Source organism: Marmota flaviventris, chromosome 6 (genome assembly GCF_047511675.1).
Source record: "Marmota flaviventris isolate mMarFla1 chromosome 6, mMarFla1.hap1, whole genome shotgun sequence".
Classification (NCBI taxonomy): Eukaryota; Metazoa; Chordata; class Mammalia; order Rodentia; family Sciuridae; genus Marmota; species Marmota flaviventris.
This window is the reverse complement of record NC_092503.1, coordinates 27,500,466-27,515,790: the sequence shown is the minus strand read 5'-3', so window position 1 is coordinate 27,515,790 and position 15,325 is coordinate 27,500,466. Positions and strand designations below refer to the sequence as shown.

General features: G+C 40.3%; 1 protein-coding gene and 1 long non-coding RNA gene across 2 annotated transcripts in view; one reads left to right on the top strand and one right to left on the bottom strand.

Annotated features, from left to right (window-relative positions):
- Ifngr1 (interferon gamma receptor 1) overlaps positions 1-1,247 on the bottom strand; it is a 34,848-nt gene extending 33,601 nt beyond the window's left edge. The window contains exon 1 of the mRNA XM_027938419.2: positions 1,077-1,247. Within this exon, the coding sequence (XP_027794220.1) occupies positions 1,077-1,161 (85 nt within the window). The 5' untranslated portion in view covers positions 1,162-1,247. The remainder of the gene's footprint in view (positions 1-1,076) is intronic.
- Positions 1,248-1,565: 318 nt separating this feature from the next.
- LOC139706191 (uncharacterized) lies at positions 1,566-10,316 on the top strand. The gene is made up of 4 exons (XR_011707838.1): positions 1,566-1,655; positions 4,699-4,825; positions 6,915-7,038; positions 8,152-10,316. It is a non-coding gene; the product is annotated as an uncharacterized lncRNA (long non-coding RNA).
- Positions 10,317-15,325: the final 5,009 nt, after the last annotated feature.

Sequence of the window (15,325 nt, the reverse complement as noted above, 5' to 3'; positions counted from 1 at the left end):
ACTCTGGAGCCAAGCAATAAAGATAATCTCTATGCCCGCTGGACAGATTGCTGTGCTTCACCAATTTCTCACCCATAAAAGGAGATATAAATAGCACCTACTTTGTAGGGTTGTTGCAAAAAATGAGATCTGAGAGGTGCCCACCCTTTAACTTTTTAACAGCCCACCTTTTAACTGCTAACTATGATAAATCATGATTCTTGAAAAGACAAATTGCTGTAACTAAGATTTTTGTCTTCCCAGAACTTGAACCATGTCTGTCCTAAGGAATTTCTAAGTATTTATTTGCTTGACTTTTGAAGATCAAGCCAAAGTAGGGTTAGATATAAACAAAAAGGCGCACACACCTAACAGGAACTCAGGAAAGAAGTCATAATACAAAGGCTTAGGCCCTGAGTTCACCAGGGTTGGGAGGCTGGGCCCCCTTATGCCTTCCAGGCAGATACTAACTGGAAAATGCAGAGACACTCCAGACTGGAGGCTGAAAAGGTTTATGGATTTCACTAAAGCTCATTATTACCATACTGTAAGCTTCAAGAAAGCTATCCTCGGCCTGGGAAGTGTCAAAAAGCAGGCAGAAACAAAATGTTCCCAGGACCTAAGCTATGTGAAGAGGCCCACTGCCTAACAAATCCGCTACACTTAGAAGATTGACAAGTTGCCACCAATAACAAATCTCAGAAGTTGGGGTACACACTGAGAATAAAGTTACATAAGCCACGAGCGGTGGCCGTGTCAACTGCCGGCCTGGAAAACCACTTGTTGAAAAACAGGCTAAAAGAATCTGAGAAAAAGGGGAGCTGTGTTTGTTGCATTGACAAGGATGAAAGAGGCTAAAATGAAGCGTGTAAACCGCACGGACCCCGCGTCGCCTCCCGCGCGGCTGCCAGCCTAGGGCCTGACGACCGGGTGGTCCCGGGATCGCGGGACTCCGGTATGGAATAGCGGGCAAGCACTGCAAGGAAGAACTGGTGGCGGCCTGACCAGGCGGAGCTTCCCGGCCGGCCCGGGCGGCCCCCGCCCTCCCACGTCCCCTCCAGCTTCACTCGGCAGCGGCTCAGCCGCAGCGACAGTACCCGAGGACTGCTCTGGGTCCGCGACGTTCATCTCAGCCCTGCTCCCGGCCTGCACCATAAGGATCAGGAAGACGAGGAAAGTCATGCTGGTAACGAGGGCCTCCGGGTCCAGCCAGCACCAACTGCGGGCGTCCCCGGGTGCTGCACCCGCGGACCTCCGGCTTTTGTCACTTCCGCTGTCAAGTACTCACAGGCAGGCAGGAGGCGGGGCCAGGAGGGCGAGGCGGGGCGCGGATACGCAAATGGGGCGGAACCCAAACCCTACCCGGAATCCGTTTGGACTGGAAGACCCCGGGAGGGCGGGCTGGAGAGAGGCGGGGCGTGGGCGAGGAAGTGGAGCCTGGGCGAGGGCCGGGCCTGGAGGGGCGGGGCCAAAACCCTGACCCCGGTGCCCAGCGCGACCTGGAGAACCTGGTCCGGCGGGAGGCGGGCCCGGCACTGCCAGGCGGGGCGTGGACGCGAGGGCTGGGTGTGGGGCGGGACTAGATCGCCAAGGGGAATGCTCCCGTGACACCCAAAGTCCTGGGAGACGCAGCCTGAATTCAAGATCTGAGCCCAGGGATACGTGAGGAACCAAAGGTTACCTTGTTTCAGCTTGACGCTCATCTTCCGCAATTCATCTTCCTGTTTGTGTAGTGTCCTGGGGTTGCAGAACTTGGCCTTTGCCCACAGTCTGACGATGATTATTATTTCACCCCTTTAGACGTCGCCATCTAGGCGTCTTAGAGCCTGAGATGTTAGAACAGAAAGATCCCTTAGAGACCTTTTCCAATCCCCGCAGTTTTGTTTGAGGTTCCTGTGGCTTCGCTAATGATATAGTTTGTGCAAGCTCCCCCAAGCCAGTTTGAATGGGCTTAACTACTTTATTCTTGGAGTGAAAACAACTAGCATTACCTTTTTAGCTTTGAAATGTCAAGTAGTGATTTATTAAGCAGTCTGTCATCGAGAGATCTGCCTTCTTGTCTCTCTGATCACATTTATTAGTTTACATCTCTTATTCCACTCCCACCACTTGGCCCTTGTTGCAACACCCAAGCAAGAAGCTCACAAAAGTATATGTCCACCTACTACTTCAGTTCTATAATTACCATGATCTTTTGCAAACATATTGCAACCCGCTCTGTCACCCTTTTTACTTCACTCTATTTTTTCATGACACTTTTTGCCTTTTCCACATTTATTTTCTCTCCCTTTTAGAATGTAAGTTCCATTCAGTTGAAATCTTTGCTTGACATTCAATTAGTATTGGTTGAATGAAAGAATGCACTACAACACTAGATTTAAGCAAAACTTTTGAGAGAAAAAAATTTACAAAGACACTGTACAAACTAGAGAGGAATGAATCAGCTAGATCATTTTATTTATATTAATAAATCCCTTAACTCAGTATTTCTGAAACTTTAACGTATGTGTGAGCCAGAGTGAGCTGTGAAAATGCATGTTCAGATTCAGTGGGTCTGAACAGGTTGAGGTTTGAAGTAACGCGGTTTCTGACAGTGTATACTTGGAATGCCAATACCCTTGGTGCTAGGACCACACTTTGAATAGAGAGACTTCAGTTTAATCTAGACTAATTTATGGGAAATATTACCTTTTTGTGTTTATTATGATGACTATTATAAAAGGCACCCTCCAATCATTGCAAGGGCATAAGAATAAATAACTGATCTTTGCTGTTTAGGAGTTTATGGACTAAAATAAATCATAATATTCAGTTTGTAAATATTTTGATGGTACCCATCACAGGCTAGGTTACCCAGGAATAGACATTGACTGTGGAGATCAAGGTGCAAGGCACTTGTTAGGAGGTGCTTTGGGATAAACCTCTGTGAATTAGAGGCGGAGGAAGCACAGCAAAAAAGAAGTTGATCTGTGATTCCATCCCAACACAGGCTTCAGACCCCACAGGAAGCTCTGAAGCTGGGGTGACCCTGCAGAGGTGTTTAATTGATATAAGAGGCTGGGCCATACGTTTCAATACAAATCAGTCATTGAATGCAAATTGCCCCCAGAACAGAACACAAATTGGGGCTTCTGTATTTTTAACTGGAGCTTTACCATGAAGAAGGCTAATAGTTGAGGGTGTCTACTTAGCAGCACTTCCTGTGGCAGGGAGAAGGTGGGACTAATTCTTCTATTTCCCAAGGAAGATTTTGGCAAAGCTTCACAATCACAGCACCCATTGGGGAATATTTTTCCAAGGGTCTGTGCTAGTTATTTGGAGGTTAAGATGCTTATTAATTCACTAAATATTATTGAGTGCTACTATTTATAACTAACAGAAACAGGCACTGAGATACAGACTTGCACAAGACAGTTGTGGCTCCTGCCCTCATGGAGTTTACAGTCTACTGAGTGAAACTAAGCGTTAAATAGGTATTGCATAAATAAGTTCTGAAAATGTGGGAATTGTTCATTCTCAGGGAAAACAATTATCTTAAAGGAGCACAAACCAGGATTTAGGCTGTTTTAAGAAAATTCTTTCTGAAGGGAGTTACAATTATGTTGTGGCCTGAAAAAGTTGGGAGATGGGGTTGTGAGGGTCACAGGCTAATAAGAGAGGTAGGATGTTGATGATAAAATACACATAATTAAACATCCAATATACAAGTCTTTTTAAAAAATTTTTTTGTTGTCAATGCATCTTTTATTTTATTTATTTATATGCAGTGCTGAGGATCAAACTCAGGGCCTCACACACTCTAGGCAAATGCTTTACCATGAGCTACCACTCCAGCCTCCCAATACAAAAATCTTGAATATCTTATAAGGAAAAAATGAGAAGCATGACAGCTTCCCTGGTAAATTTCCAAGGCCTAATGATTAGAGAACATCCAAGTATATGTTGGTTTTCACTAGAGCCTCTGGTGAGTTTTTAAAACCAAGAAAACAAATTTGGGTTTGCGGGGTAGATGGTGAAGGGTAGATCATTCCAAAACCAAGAGTACACTGAAACAGGGTTACATTTTGAAGGCCACACTTGACATACCTTAGAGGAAGTTAATAGGCCAAGTAAAATAATTTAAGAAATTAGAAATATGGTGAGGACAGAGACTGGGTGTGCAGAACATACTGTGTGTTTGAGCTCTGGCACTGTGTTTCCTTCCCTTTTCTCCAGGGCTGAAGAGTTTGCTTGCTTCCCTTTAAAGGAGACAGCTTGAAATTTGTGACTGAAGCACTAGTTCAATTTTCTAGATTATTCTATAAATTATAGCCAATGCTTTTGCTGTCCCACATGTAGCCATGCCACTGTATCCACATTGCCCTTAACTTCGTTTTGTTGTTGTTGTAGAACTTATTACCATCTGGAGATATCACTGGAAATTAAACACACACATACATACACACACACATTTATGCATACAATATTTTCTCCACAACTAATTACTGAATTTGTGGTAAACATTAACAAGGACAGCTGGATTATAGAAATATAAAAAGGGACTTAATCTTAGATTTAAGGAATTCCTCAGAAAATTGGGAATGGAACCACCATTTGACCCAGATATCTCACTCCTTGGTTTATACCCAAAGGACTTAAAAATCAGCATATTACAGTGATACAGCCTCATCAATGTTTATAGCAGCTTAATTCACAATAACTGTTATGGAACCAACCTAGGTGTCCCTCAATAGATGAATGGATAAAGAAAATGTGGCATATATACTCAATGGGATATTACTCAGCTTTAAAGAAGAGTAAAATTATGGCATTTGTCAGTAAATGGCTGGAGTTGGAGAATACCATGGTAAGTGAAATAAACCAATCCCACAAAACCAAAGGCTGAATGTTTTCTGTAATATGTGGATGCTAATTCACAATAAGGTGGGAGGTGCTAGGGAAGAATAGCATTGCTTTAGATCAGGTAGAGGGAAGTGATAGGAGATAAGGAGAGGGGATGTGGGGGTAGGAAAGACAGTAGAATGAAACAGACATTAATACTGTATGTATATATGTGACTACATGACCAATGATTCTGCAACATGTATACTCATAAAAATGAGAAATTATATCCCATCTATGAATGATATATCAAAGTACATAAATGCATTCTATTGTCATGTATAACTAATTAAAACAAATAAAAATTTAAAAAAATAAGTTCATATGTCTAGATATATATAAATATATGCATATACACATATATGCATATGTATAAAAATTTTTTCAGTTGTATCTCTCTTCTAGCAAATAAACTTCTTGTTTTCTCCACTACTATGTCCCTTGCACCTAAATAAGTGCCTATCATTTCATTTATATTTACTGAATAAATATATGAATGAACAAATAAGCTTATAAATAGATGTACAATTGAAGCAGGTATAAATTTATGCTATATTTGGGTCACCAATGAGAATCTAGAGATGTTTGAATATTATGCTGGTCCTAAACAGAGCACTATCCATTCTTGTCTTGCTCACCCTTCTTAGCTGCTATACTGACATCTGATCATATTGGACCAATGCCTGCCTCAAAGACAGTTATCTGTAAATGGCAAAGTTATCTAGTAGATGGCTTGTGGAGCACAGCCAAGGATTAATCCCCATGTTGCATGGCACAATGGCAGAAATGGTTAATTAGCTCACTTTTAACAGCATTTCTCAACCTCTTTCTGTCTTGCTGCCTTCCCACTATAGAGGCAATAACAGCTCACCTTCCCAACCTTTGTGGCAGCTAAGTATTGTTGTATGACATAGTTTTGGTCAGTGTGACATAAGCAAAAGTGTGTGTGTGTGTGTGTGTGTGTGTGTGTGTGTAGAGCATTATTTCATTGTTCATAGAAGGGAAGATGCAAACCAGACATGGAAATACACATCTGTAAACCCCATTTACTCATGAGGCTGAGGCAGGAGGATTTTAGACTGGAGGCCAACTTAGCAAGGCTGTCCCAAATTAAATGAAAAACAATAAGGATGCAGCTTAGTGGTATAGTGCTTGCCTGGCATGCATGAGGCCCTGAGTTCAATGCCTTGTGCATAAATAAATAAAAAGGGATAGAGGCAAGAGGGGAGCTCATTGGCATTGAGCCTTTCGAAGTCTACCTGCTTTGTATGTAGACACATTGATGACTACCTCTGTAGGGGGCCTCTTGCAGCTGCAATAATATTGAGGATAAAAAGTCAATTATTAATCAATGGATGAAAGGAAAAAGAAATTATATTACACACACACACAGGAAAATTATTCAGCTTTAAAAAAAAGAATGAAATTCTGTCATTTATGACAATACAAATAACCTGGAGGGCCTTGTATTAAGAAAAATAAGCCAGGCACAGAAAGAGAAATAATTTATCATCTCATATGTGGAGTCTAAAGATGTTTTGAACTCAAAGAAACAGAGTAAAGTGAGAGATGAGGGATTGGGAAGATGTTGGTCAAAGACACAAAATTTCAGTTAGACAATTCTAACTGGATTCGTTCAAGAGATTTATTGTGGCTATAGTTAATAATAATGTATATTTAAAAATTGATAAAAGTAGAGAGTCTCATCACACACACAAAATGATAAGTGTGTGAGGTAATATATGTTAAATAATTTGATTTAGCCATTCCATATTTAATATATATCAAAACATAGTGTTTTACACCATAACTGTGTACAATTTTTTCTTGTCAGTTAAAAAAAACAGAAAATGTAAATTTAAAATAAAGTCAATGGCTAAAAATGGGAAAATAGGAAGATTGAGTCATCCAGTCATTAATGAGCAGCTGAACCAATATCTGTGATCACCTACCTCTGGACTCTTGTAATGAGAGGAAAAAATAAACCCCTGTTGGTTTAAGTCACTGTCATTTTGATTTTATGTTGATTGTGCTGTACTTTTTTTCTTACCCAGGGTCATACCACAATGAATCCATTCTCTTTCAGAGAATTGGAGTGGAAACCACAATGGAGAGGAGGATGGCACTGGGGGGAGGATGAAAAGAGAAAAGAAGAGGCCACAACCTCAAGAAACAGAGGTAGAGATAGAATAGTAAGCAAAAAGAATCATGTGGTGGAAGGAACAAGAACAAGACCTCAGTGAGGTCTGGCTTACAGCTGCAGCTGTGCTAGAGGCTTGGTGGAACTGTCTGAATGAACTCTCTGGTCCCTAGGGACTCATTTTCTGACTTTCCCCCACACATAGTGACAACATCTCTGGCAACAGGCAATTGGAGTGTCTCTGTTCCTTGCAATGAAAAAATCCCAACAAACATAATTCTAGCCATGTGTGCTTAGACTCAGAAAAAGGATAGCTACCATGTTCTTGAGAACACATTTCTCAACATCACTCAAAACACTGGGCTGAAGAAAAAAAACAATAGTTGCTAAAAAGAACCAAGAAACCTAAAGAAGTATGCATTTTGTCCTTGGTGCCTTGTTACTTCCTCTTTCAGTGTGTCTTCCTCTCTATGCTGAAAGGGAAGTTGCCACTTCAATGTCCAATGTCCTCTCTCTGTTGGTGACACCCAAGTCCCCCATACTCTGAGAATACATAGCACTGCCCTGATTCATAAGGCCTTAGTTCCTCTCTCCACCTTGATCTTTTATCAACATATAGGTAAATAATTCTGTATTGTGTAGGCAGATGTTCTTAGGTGGCTCTGGATAATGATGGTTGAACAAATTAATTTATTAACATCAATATTGGATAACCATTTAGGGGTTAGCACTCTAAAATATATGTTTTAGCATTGTAACAATTTTTAACTAACAAAACAATGAATTTCCAATAGTGATGTTGGAAGTCTTGACAGAAAAGTAGAGAATAATATATTTTTCCTTGGGAAAAGAGGTCTTTTGGGTGCCTTACAAATCACATGACAGCTCACTTTCAAAAGGCAAGTCTATCTTACATTAGTGAGTACAAACTAGCAACTTGATGACTGAAGTCAACCAGCAGATATGTTTTGTTTGGTTAACAGAGAAAATCTCATTTTCATTGGTGCTAGACAAGGTCATTCACATTATTTTTTTTAATCTCACGTGTCTATATTTATTGCTGTTATCTTGAATGCCAATACTAGTGACTAGAGCAGAGAAGATTATTTATTTACAGAAAATACTCATGCCTGCACCTTTTTTTTTCCCAGTTGTTACCCAAGAGGTCATGCAATTAAAACCAAATGGTGTCGTCCTACACATTTTGGTGTATACAAAAGTCAAAGAAACCATCAAAAATGAATCTGGTACTGGAGGCAGTGATGCATGCCTATACTCCTATCTTCTCTGGAAGCTGAGGCAGGAGGATCGCAAGTTCAAGGCTAGCCTGGGCAACTTAGACCCTGTCTGTAAAGAAAAAATAAAAAGGGGTGGAGATGTAGCTCAGTAAAATAAAATAAAATCTGGAGGTGTGTGTGTGCATGGATCTTTCCCACTCTGAGATATGAAGAGAAATATTTTATTCCCTAGTATAAACAATTTCTCCTTGGGAATACAAAGGAGGATATAGGTGTTTACCCTTTGGAATATAAATAAATTTCTCCACAGGAAAGATAAGGCCAGAACTCTAGCTTTACCTCCTAGAGATGTCTTCATGGCCCTAGGGGTTCACTCCTCCTTAAGATGAAAACACACATACTTTGGGGGAGGTAAATCTCTCTGGAATTCTCATTAGCTAATCACTCTTCAATTAATTCCAGGCTTGGCCTTTCAACTCAGATCCCAAATCTCAGTAAAATTTGTTCAAAAAACCTTAATCATGCAGAAATAGAATACTTTGCCTATGTTGGCTGAACCACAGGCCTACCATCTTAAATGTCTCATGAGCTGCTTGACTTATGTGGCCTTCTTGGTTCTGATTGTAAGCATTTGCCTCTGATGAGATTTAGGAACATGACACTCCCAAATATGGCATTTTAGATTTGAGAAGACAGCAGAAGCAGAAAGGACTCCCTGACCTCTTCCCCTTCCCCTCTGAAGTAGACCATGAAAGAATGATCTTCTTTTGAAGCAAATCATGAGGTAGAATAGAAGAGATAAAGGCAGGTTGAAAGGAGACAAAAGGAAGGAAAAGGAGTACAATTTTAATCTAAAAGTCTTGTGCTAAAATTCCTCATACCTTCACTTCCAATGTCAGTTTTTCCTCAGGCCCTTTACTCTCAAATTTCTGAGAATTCTACAGAGTTTTACTCATTATCTTCAACTTTCTGGAAATTCACTATATACATGTCCATTACTGCATACATTTTAAAAAATAGATTGAGCAAATTAAGATATGAAACTGGGGAAATATAGTGTATTTCCCCAGTGTTATCTAATGATCCAACAATGGGGAAGACATCAACCTAAGGATCCCGAGAACTGCCATACCACCACAAAACATCTTGTGATCACCAGACTGATGTCATCCCCACATACCTTCCCATGCCCACCACTTACAAGGTTTCCTTTAAGAGCCTGAGGCTGAAAAGCCTGTCTCACTTTCAAAATAGCCTGCATTCTTCTTTGAATGTGTACTCCTTGCTTTTCTGAATAACTCTCCGTTGGTGCCTCTACTTGATATGTCTTGAAATTCCTTTCTCCAGTGTTTTTCAAGGATCCTGTTTTCCTGAGTTGAGGGTCCCCTCTCCTTGACACACCCCCACTCCAGTGACAATAAGACTTTCATTCAAGAGGTAACTTTTCTCTATCTGAATTAAAGGAATATCCTTTTTCTGAAGACACAGGGACACAGAGTAGAACATGAACAAACAACTTGCTCAATTACTCCCAGTTTTTCACTATTAGATCATTGTTATCGTTTGGATGTGAGGTGCCCCCCAAAAGCTCACATATGAGACAACCTTCTAAGGACTAAAACCTCAAGCCCTGAGGAATGGAGCTGGCCTTCTATGGACTAAGTTCTCTGAAACCATGAGCCCTCAAATAAACTTTTCCTCCTCTACAATTGTTCTGGTTGGATCTTTTAGTGAACTAATTAAAACAATCATACATAGCCTCTTGGTTCAGTCCTGCTTCTCCACAACTGTCCATGCTTCATCAAAGTTAGCATAAAAATACATAGCTTTCCCTGCTTTTTTCCTTTCCTTATGAAGGTTCCCATGTCATGTAAAACTTGTATTAAGTAATTCTGTGTGCTTTTCTCTTGTTAAGCTGTGCTTTGTTATAGGTGCTTCAACCATGAACCTACCAATGAATGAGAAATGACATATTTTTTCTCTTGTACCTCCAAGTTATTATCAATACTTTGATCAAAGAATGTATGTGTGCATGACCAATGTAATTCTGCAACCTGTACACTTAGAAAAATGAGAAATTATATCCCATCTAATTCAAATGTATGATATGTCAAGATCATTGTACTGTCATGTGTAACTAATTAAAACAAATAAAAAAATTTTAAAAAATAGAAAGATAAAAAAAAGGAATATATATGTGCCAACAACCAGACCTTTAAAAAAGAATTAAAATATACTGTGTGTGTGAACAAAAAATTTATAATATGACTTTTTGGACTAGAAATCAGATGAAAATGAAAAGGTAATTTCTTGCTACTCCAAATAAGATAACTATCCACATGAAAACCTATCATCTAGAATAATGTGTTAATTCTGGGCAGAATTTCTAGCTGTAGATTAACAGTGAACATGACAGCCTTTTCTTCAGTCAGGTAGACATTTTTTTTGAGTTAGGCAATAGAGTACTATGGTCAAACATGAAGCCCCTGAAACTGAACCACCTGGATTTGGTACCCCTTCATTTCATCCTTGATAAGTCATGTGACCTTGGGCAGTTTGCTTCATATATCTGTGCCTCAGTTCTGTTACTTGTAAAGTGGAGTTGGGATAATGTATCTCAAGAAGAAGAAGAAGAAGGAGAAGAAGGAGAAGAAGAAGAGAAGTAAAGAGTCAGGGAGAGAGAGAGAGAGAGAGTTTTAAATTAAAAATAGCATTATAGCTTTATTTATCTTGCAGTCAAAGTTCACAGAGGTTCTGGTGAGAACACATCAGGGGCATATCAGTTCTACTCAAAGGGCTGGGGAGTGGTCAGGAAATTCTTTGTAATAGGAAGGGACATTTACCCTTAATCTTGAAATTGGTTTTTACTCTTATATTGGGCTCTTAGCAATGAATAGATAGTGGTAGGGAAGAAAAAATAGAAAATATTAACAGTAGCACTGTAAATTTCCTATAGACTAAAGAGAATGACCAAATTTTTGGAATGCTTACTGCTTTACATTTGAATTGTTGCAGATGACAAAGCAATGTCAGCTTGTGCTTCCCCTGATTTTGTCTTTGCAGTGCCTGCACTTCCTGTCCCACAAATGCTGCCTTTCCACCCCATTCCATTTGTTTCAGCTAAAGTACCTCGGCAGTCTGGTAGAAGACTATTAAAAAAAAAGCTTGCTTATTAAATTTTCATATAATGCACTGGGTTTAGTGGTGCATACCTGTGGTCCCAGATAATTGGAAGACTGAGGCAGAAAGATGGTTTGAGCCCAGAAGATCAAGGCTAGCCTGGGCACTGGGTAACACAGTAAAACACTGTCTCCCCACGAAAACAAAACAAAAACATGAAAGACACCAATCCTGCTCAAAAAGGGAGGAATAATTTAACTGGGACCTAAGTTGAGACATAAGCATAAAATAAAACAAGAACAAATAAACAAAACATAAAACAACTACATTGAAAGAAGAGAAATAGAATAAAAACATGGTAAAAATATGGAGAACAAAAATATAAAATATAAAAAGAGAGAGAGCAGGAGCAACACACACACAAAATTGTTCAGTGTATCCCCAGCGAAGTGCAGGAAAAAAAGGCGTCCTTTCCTGATGATGCACATATCTAGTCTCTTTGATATTAACTGAGAGTGTAAGAAAGAAGACTGCCTGTGTTCAAACCCAAGTTGCCTCATTTAATAGCTTTGTGAACTTGGGTAACAAAATTTGTACTTCTGTGTGCCTTGAGCTCCTCATCTGAAAAATGGTGATCACAGTTGTTACTCATCTCAACAGAGTAGATGTAAGAATTCAATGAATGCATGTAAGACTTAGGTAGTGCCTGGGACAGAGAAAATGCTGGATAAATCATGGCTATTATTTCTCTTTACTCAGCATTATCTGGTCATAGTTCCATTCTTCCCCCTGGTCTTCAGTTTGAGCACATTTCACATACAAGCCCACTCCATTTTGGCCTTCCTGACTTTAACTTTGGTTCTTCTATACATTTGAAGCTGAGACTCTTGACTGGTGGTATTCAGCAAAATCATCTGCTAGGGTCCCTCCAAATGCACAGAACAAGTAAGCTTGGGGATGGTCACAGAATATTAGGAGTCTTTCTAACTATCATGAAACAGGAGGCTTCAACAGATTCTAAGCCATTATCCTGGATTAAAATGGGACTGGGCATCCCTCAAAATGATTTTGAATGCTTTTTGCAGTTGGGACTTGAAATAGAAACTGACCTGAGGAATGACACAGAGGAGCAGTTGGTCTCCAAGAGAAAGTCACCATGACTGCAGAATCTGAGAGGATGATTCATGCTGGGCAGAAAGACTAAACTGTAAGTGATTGTGGTAAAGTGTAAGTTTGACTTACAATGATACACTTCCATTCCCACCCAAGTATCTGTGCACTTAAAGAATAAATGTAAGTGGCATGTAGCATTCATGGCCTAACAACCTCTTTCCAACACATTTTCGATGGCTCCTCATGGTGTGATGATTCCCTAAGTTTTGCCTGCTTAAGGTAGAATTAAAACAAACAAACATTATGTCTCCCAGACTCCCTTCTATCCTGGGTATTGACAAATGATTAAATTTCTTCAAATCCTAAAGTGCAAGACTTCGGTTGAAAGGGAGCTACCATTTTGTTAGTACAGGATAGTGGTCAAGATCACCAAATCTCCATTGCATTTTTCCCCTTCCACACAGGCCACCCTCAGTTTCTCCCCAAGAAAGATGAATGCACATGGCTCCTCACATTCCAGCAACTTAGCAACTGAAATGATGCGCTAACAGAATATGCTGGATCTGCAACTGGGAAAGTCAAAATATTAAGGATGGAGCTCAGGAGAATTGGGTTCTAAAGTTGGCCAGATAAGAAATTTTTCAGAGGGTGGAAAAACAGTCTCTGACCAAGGAGCATTTCCATTTTAGAACTCCCCATCTGATGTACCACCAGGTAGAGGACTGCACCATGGCATGGGCTGGAGGGAGTGAATGGAGGGATTCTCCTAGGTTGTTCAGGAATTCAGATCTCTATAAAAAGAGAGAGAGCAGGAGCAAAACACACACACACACACACACACACACACACAGAGAGAGAGAGAGAGAGAGAGAGAGAGAGAGAGAGAGAGAGAGGAAGAGAAACACAGGGTTTTAGACCTGCACATGGCTGGTATGTTGGGTGATGCTCCTTCCTGGTGAGAAATGAAAGTGCAAATGGAGGTCTAGACACATTCACCACAGAAAATTCTTTAAAAGCTGAGGCTCAGTAAACAGCAATACTAGAGTGGGGCAAAGCAGAGGCCAACAACATTGGGGGCATCGAGCCTATATTCAGACCCACTGACCAGTGGGAATGGCATTTGGAGACATTAGATGCGTCTTCCCCTGCCATCTGATCTAAGGAGTCAGGATATTCACTGGTTCATAAATAGACATGTGGGAAATAGGGTTAGCTTTAGACCTGGGTCATACAATTCTACTTTTCTGTGCTTTTCTTGTTTCTTCCTCTTCTTAAGGCTAACTTCCCCCACGGTCACAAGGTAGACTGCAGAAGCAATAGAACCATGAGACTCTTCCTTTCCAGTGAGTTGGGGAGAGACTGCATTTTCCACAAAAAAAAAAAAAAAAAAAAAAAAAAATCCTTTGACAGTTTCTGTGGACAGGGAATAGGGAGAAATAATGGCTCACACCTGAATTACCATCTGTTAGGCTGTAGTTAGTAATAGGTAGTGGGATGTATAGCAAGATTATGCATTTACTTTGAGTTACTCATAAAGTTTTCTTGAAATTACTGCCAAGGCAGATGAGTAATTAACTTGTAGCAGATAACCTGTAGAAAAATATGGGTACAAAGACCTTGAGAGTAAGCAAATAGAAACAAAAGGAGCTAAAGAGGGAGCTAATTGGAGAAATGCATCAAGACAGAAGGATTAATGGGACTAACTCTTGACAGGAACCACTGAAGTTAGGGTAAAACTAGGAATTATGGCCACTGCTGCCTCCATGTATCTTAGAAGGGAGGTTTCTTTAGTAATGCAGGCACACACTGATAACTTCTGACTTGCCTCTGACCGCCCCCTATCCACGTTAACATAGGATTGACTTGTAGATGAAGTCCCCCTACATAGGACAGTTTTGGAAAGGACCAATTAGAGTCCAAATCTCCACTGCCCAACGTGAAGGAGGAGTGGCACACCTTATTGGCAAAGAGTGCAGAAGGTGGAACCCAGTTCTCAAGGCAAATATCAAACAGGAATAAATTTGGAGAGAGCACTGTTTCCTTTGTCATTCTCCACTGGGAGACCACCTGTTCTCTCTTTTCTTGAGAGTGCTCTTTTGCCTGAGCCTTACTTTACTTTCCTTTCAATTTTTATAAAATTCTCTTGCATGGTTTTTGGTGCCTGACTTTAAATTTTCTTTCATCTGAACACAAGAGCCTTGTTGCTTTATCTCCCCACTGTCCTGTGACAGTTCCATTTAATGTGAAAGATGAGGTTTGCTTTACCTGAACCCCATGAGGGGTATACAGAATGAAAAGCCTGGCATGGGATCTAACAAGAGACAACCCAAGTGTTCAGAGGGGACCAGAAATAACTAGCAGTATAGTCCATTGAATAAACTTGTGACACATTAAGCATGACTGTACAGTTAAGAGTTCATTCAGAGAAACCGAACTAATGGGGATGTGTATACAATAGTAGTGTTAGGGGAGAGGAAGGTATATAGTTATTTAAGGAATTGGCTCACATGACTACAGTAGCTGGAAAGTCCAAAATCTTGAGGGTTAACCAATAGGCTGGAGACCTAGGAAAGAATGGGTGTTGTGGTTCAAGTCTATAGGCTATCTGTCAGCCAAATTCTTTCTGCTGAATCTTCTTATTACAGTTTAGAGGGCTAATGTCTGAGTGAATTGAGGAAGGAGGTGGGAGCTGGCACAGAGCCAAGTTTCCGGAATTAAGCTCTATAGCACAAGAGAAGGCCAAACTACCTAGGCATACAGTTGAACTTTTCCAAACTTGTCAGGTAAAATGATCTGGGAAAGGTAATTTAGTTGGAATCTGCTTTAGGAAGAAGAAAATTGGTGTGTTACAGTT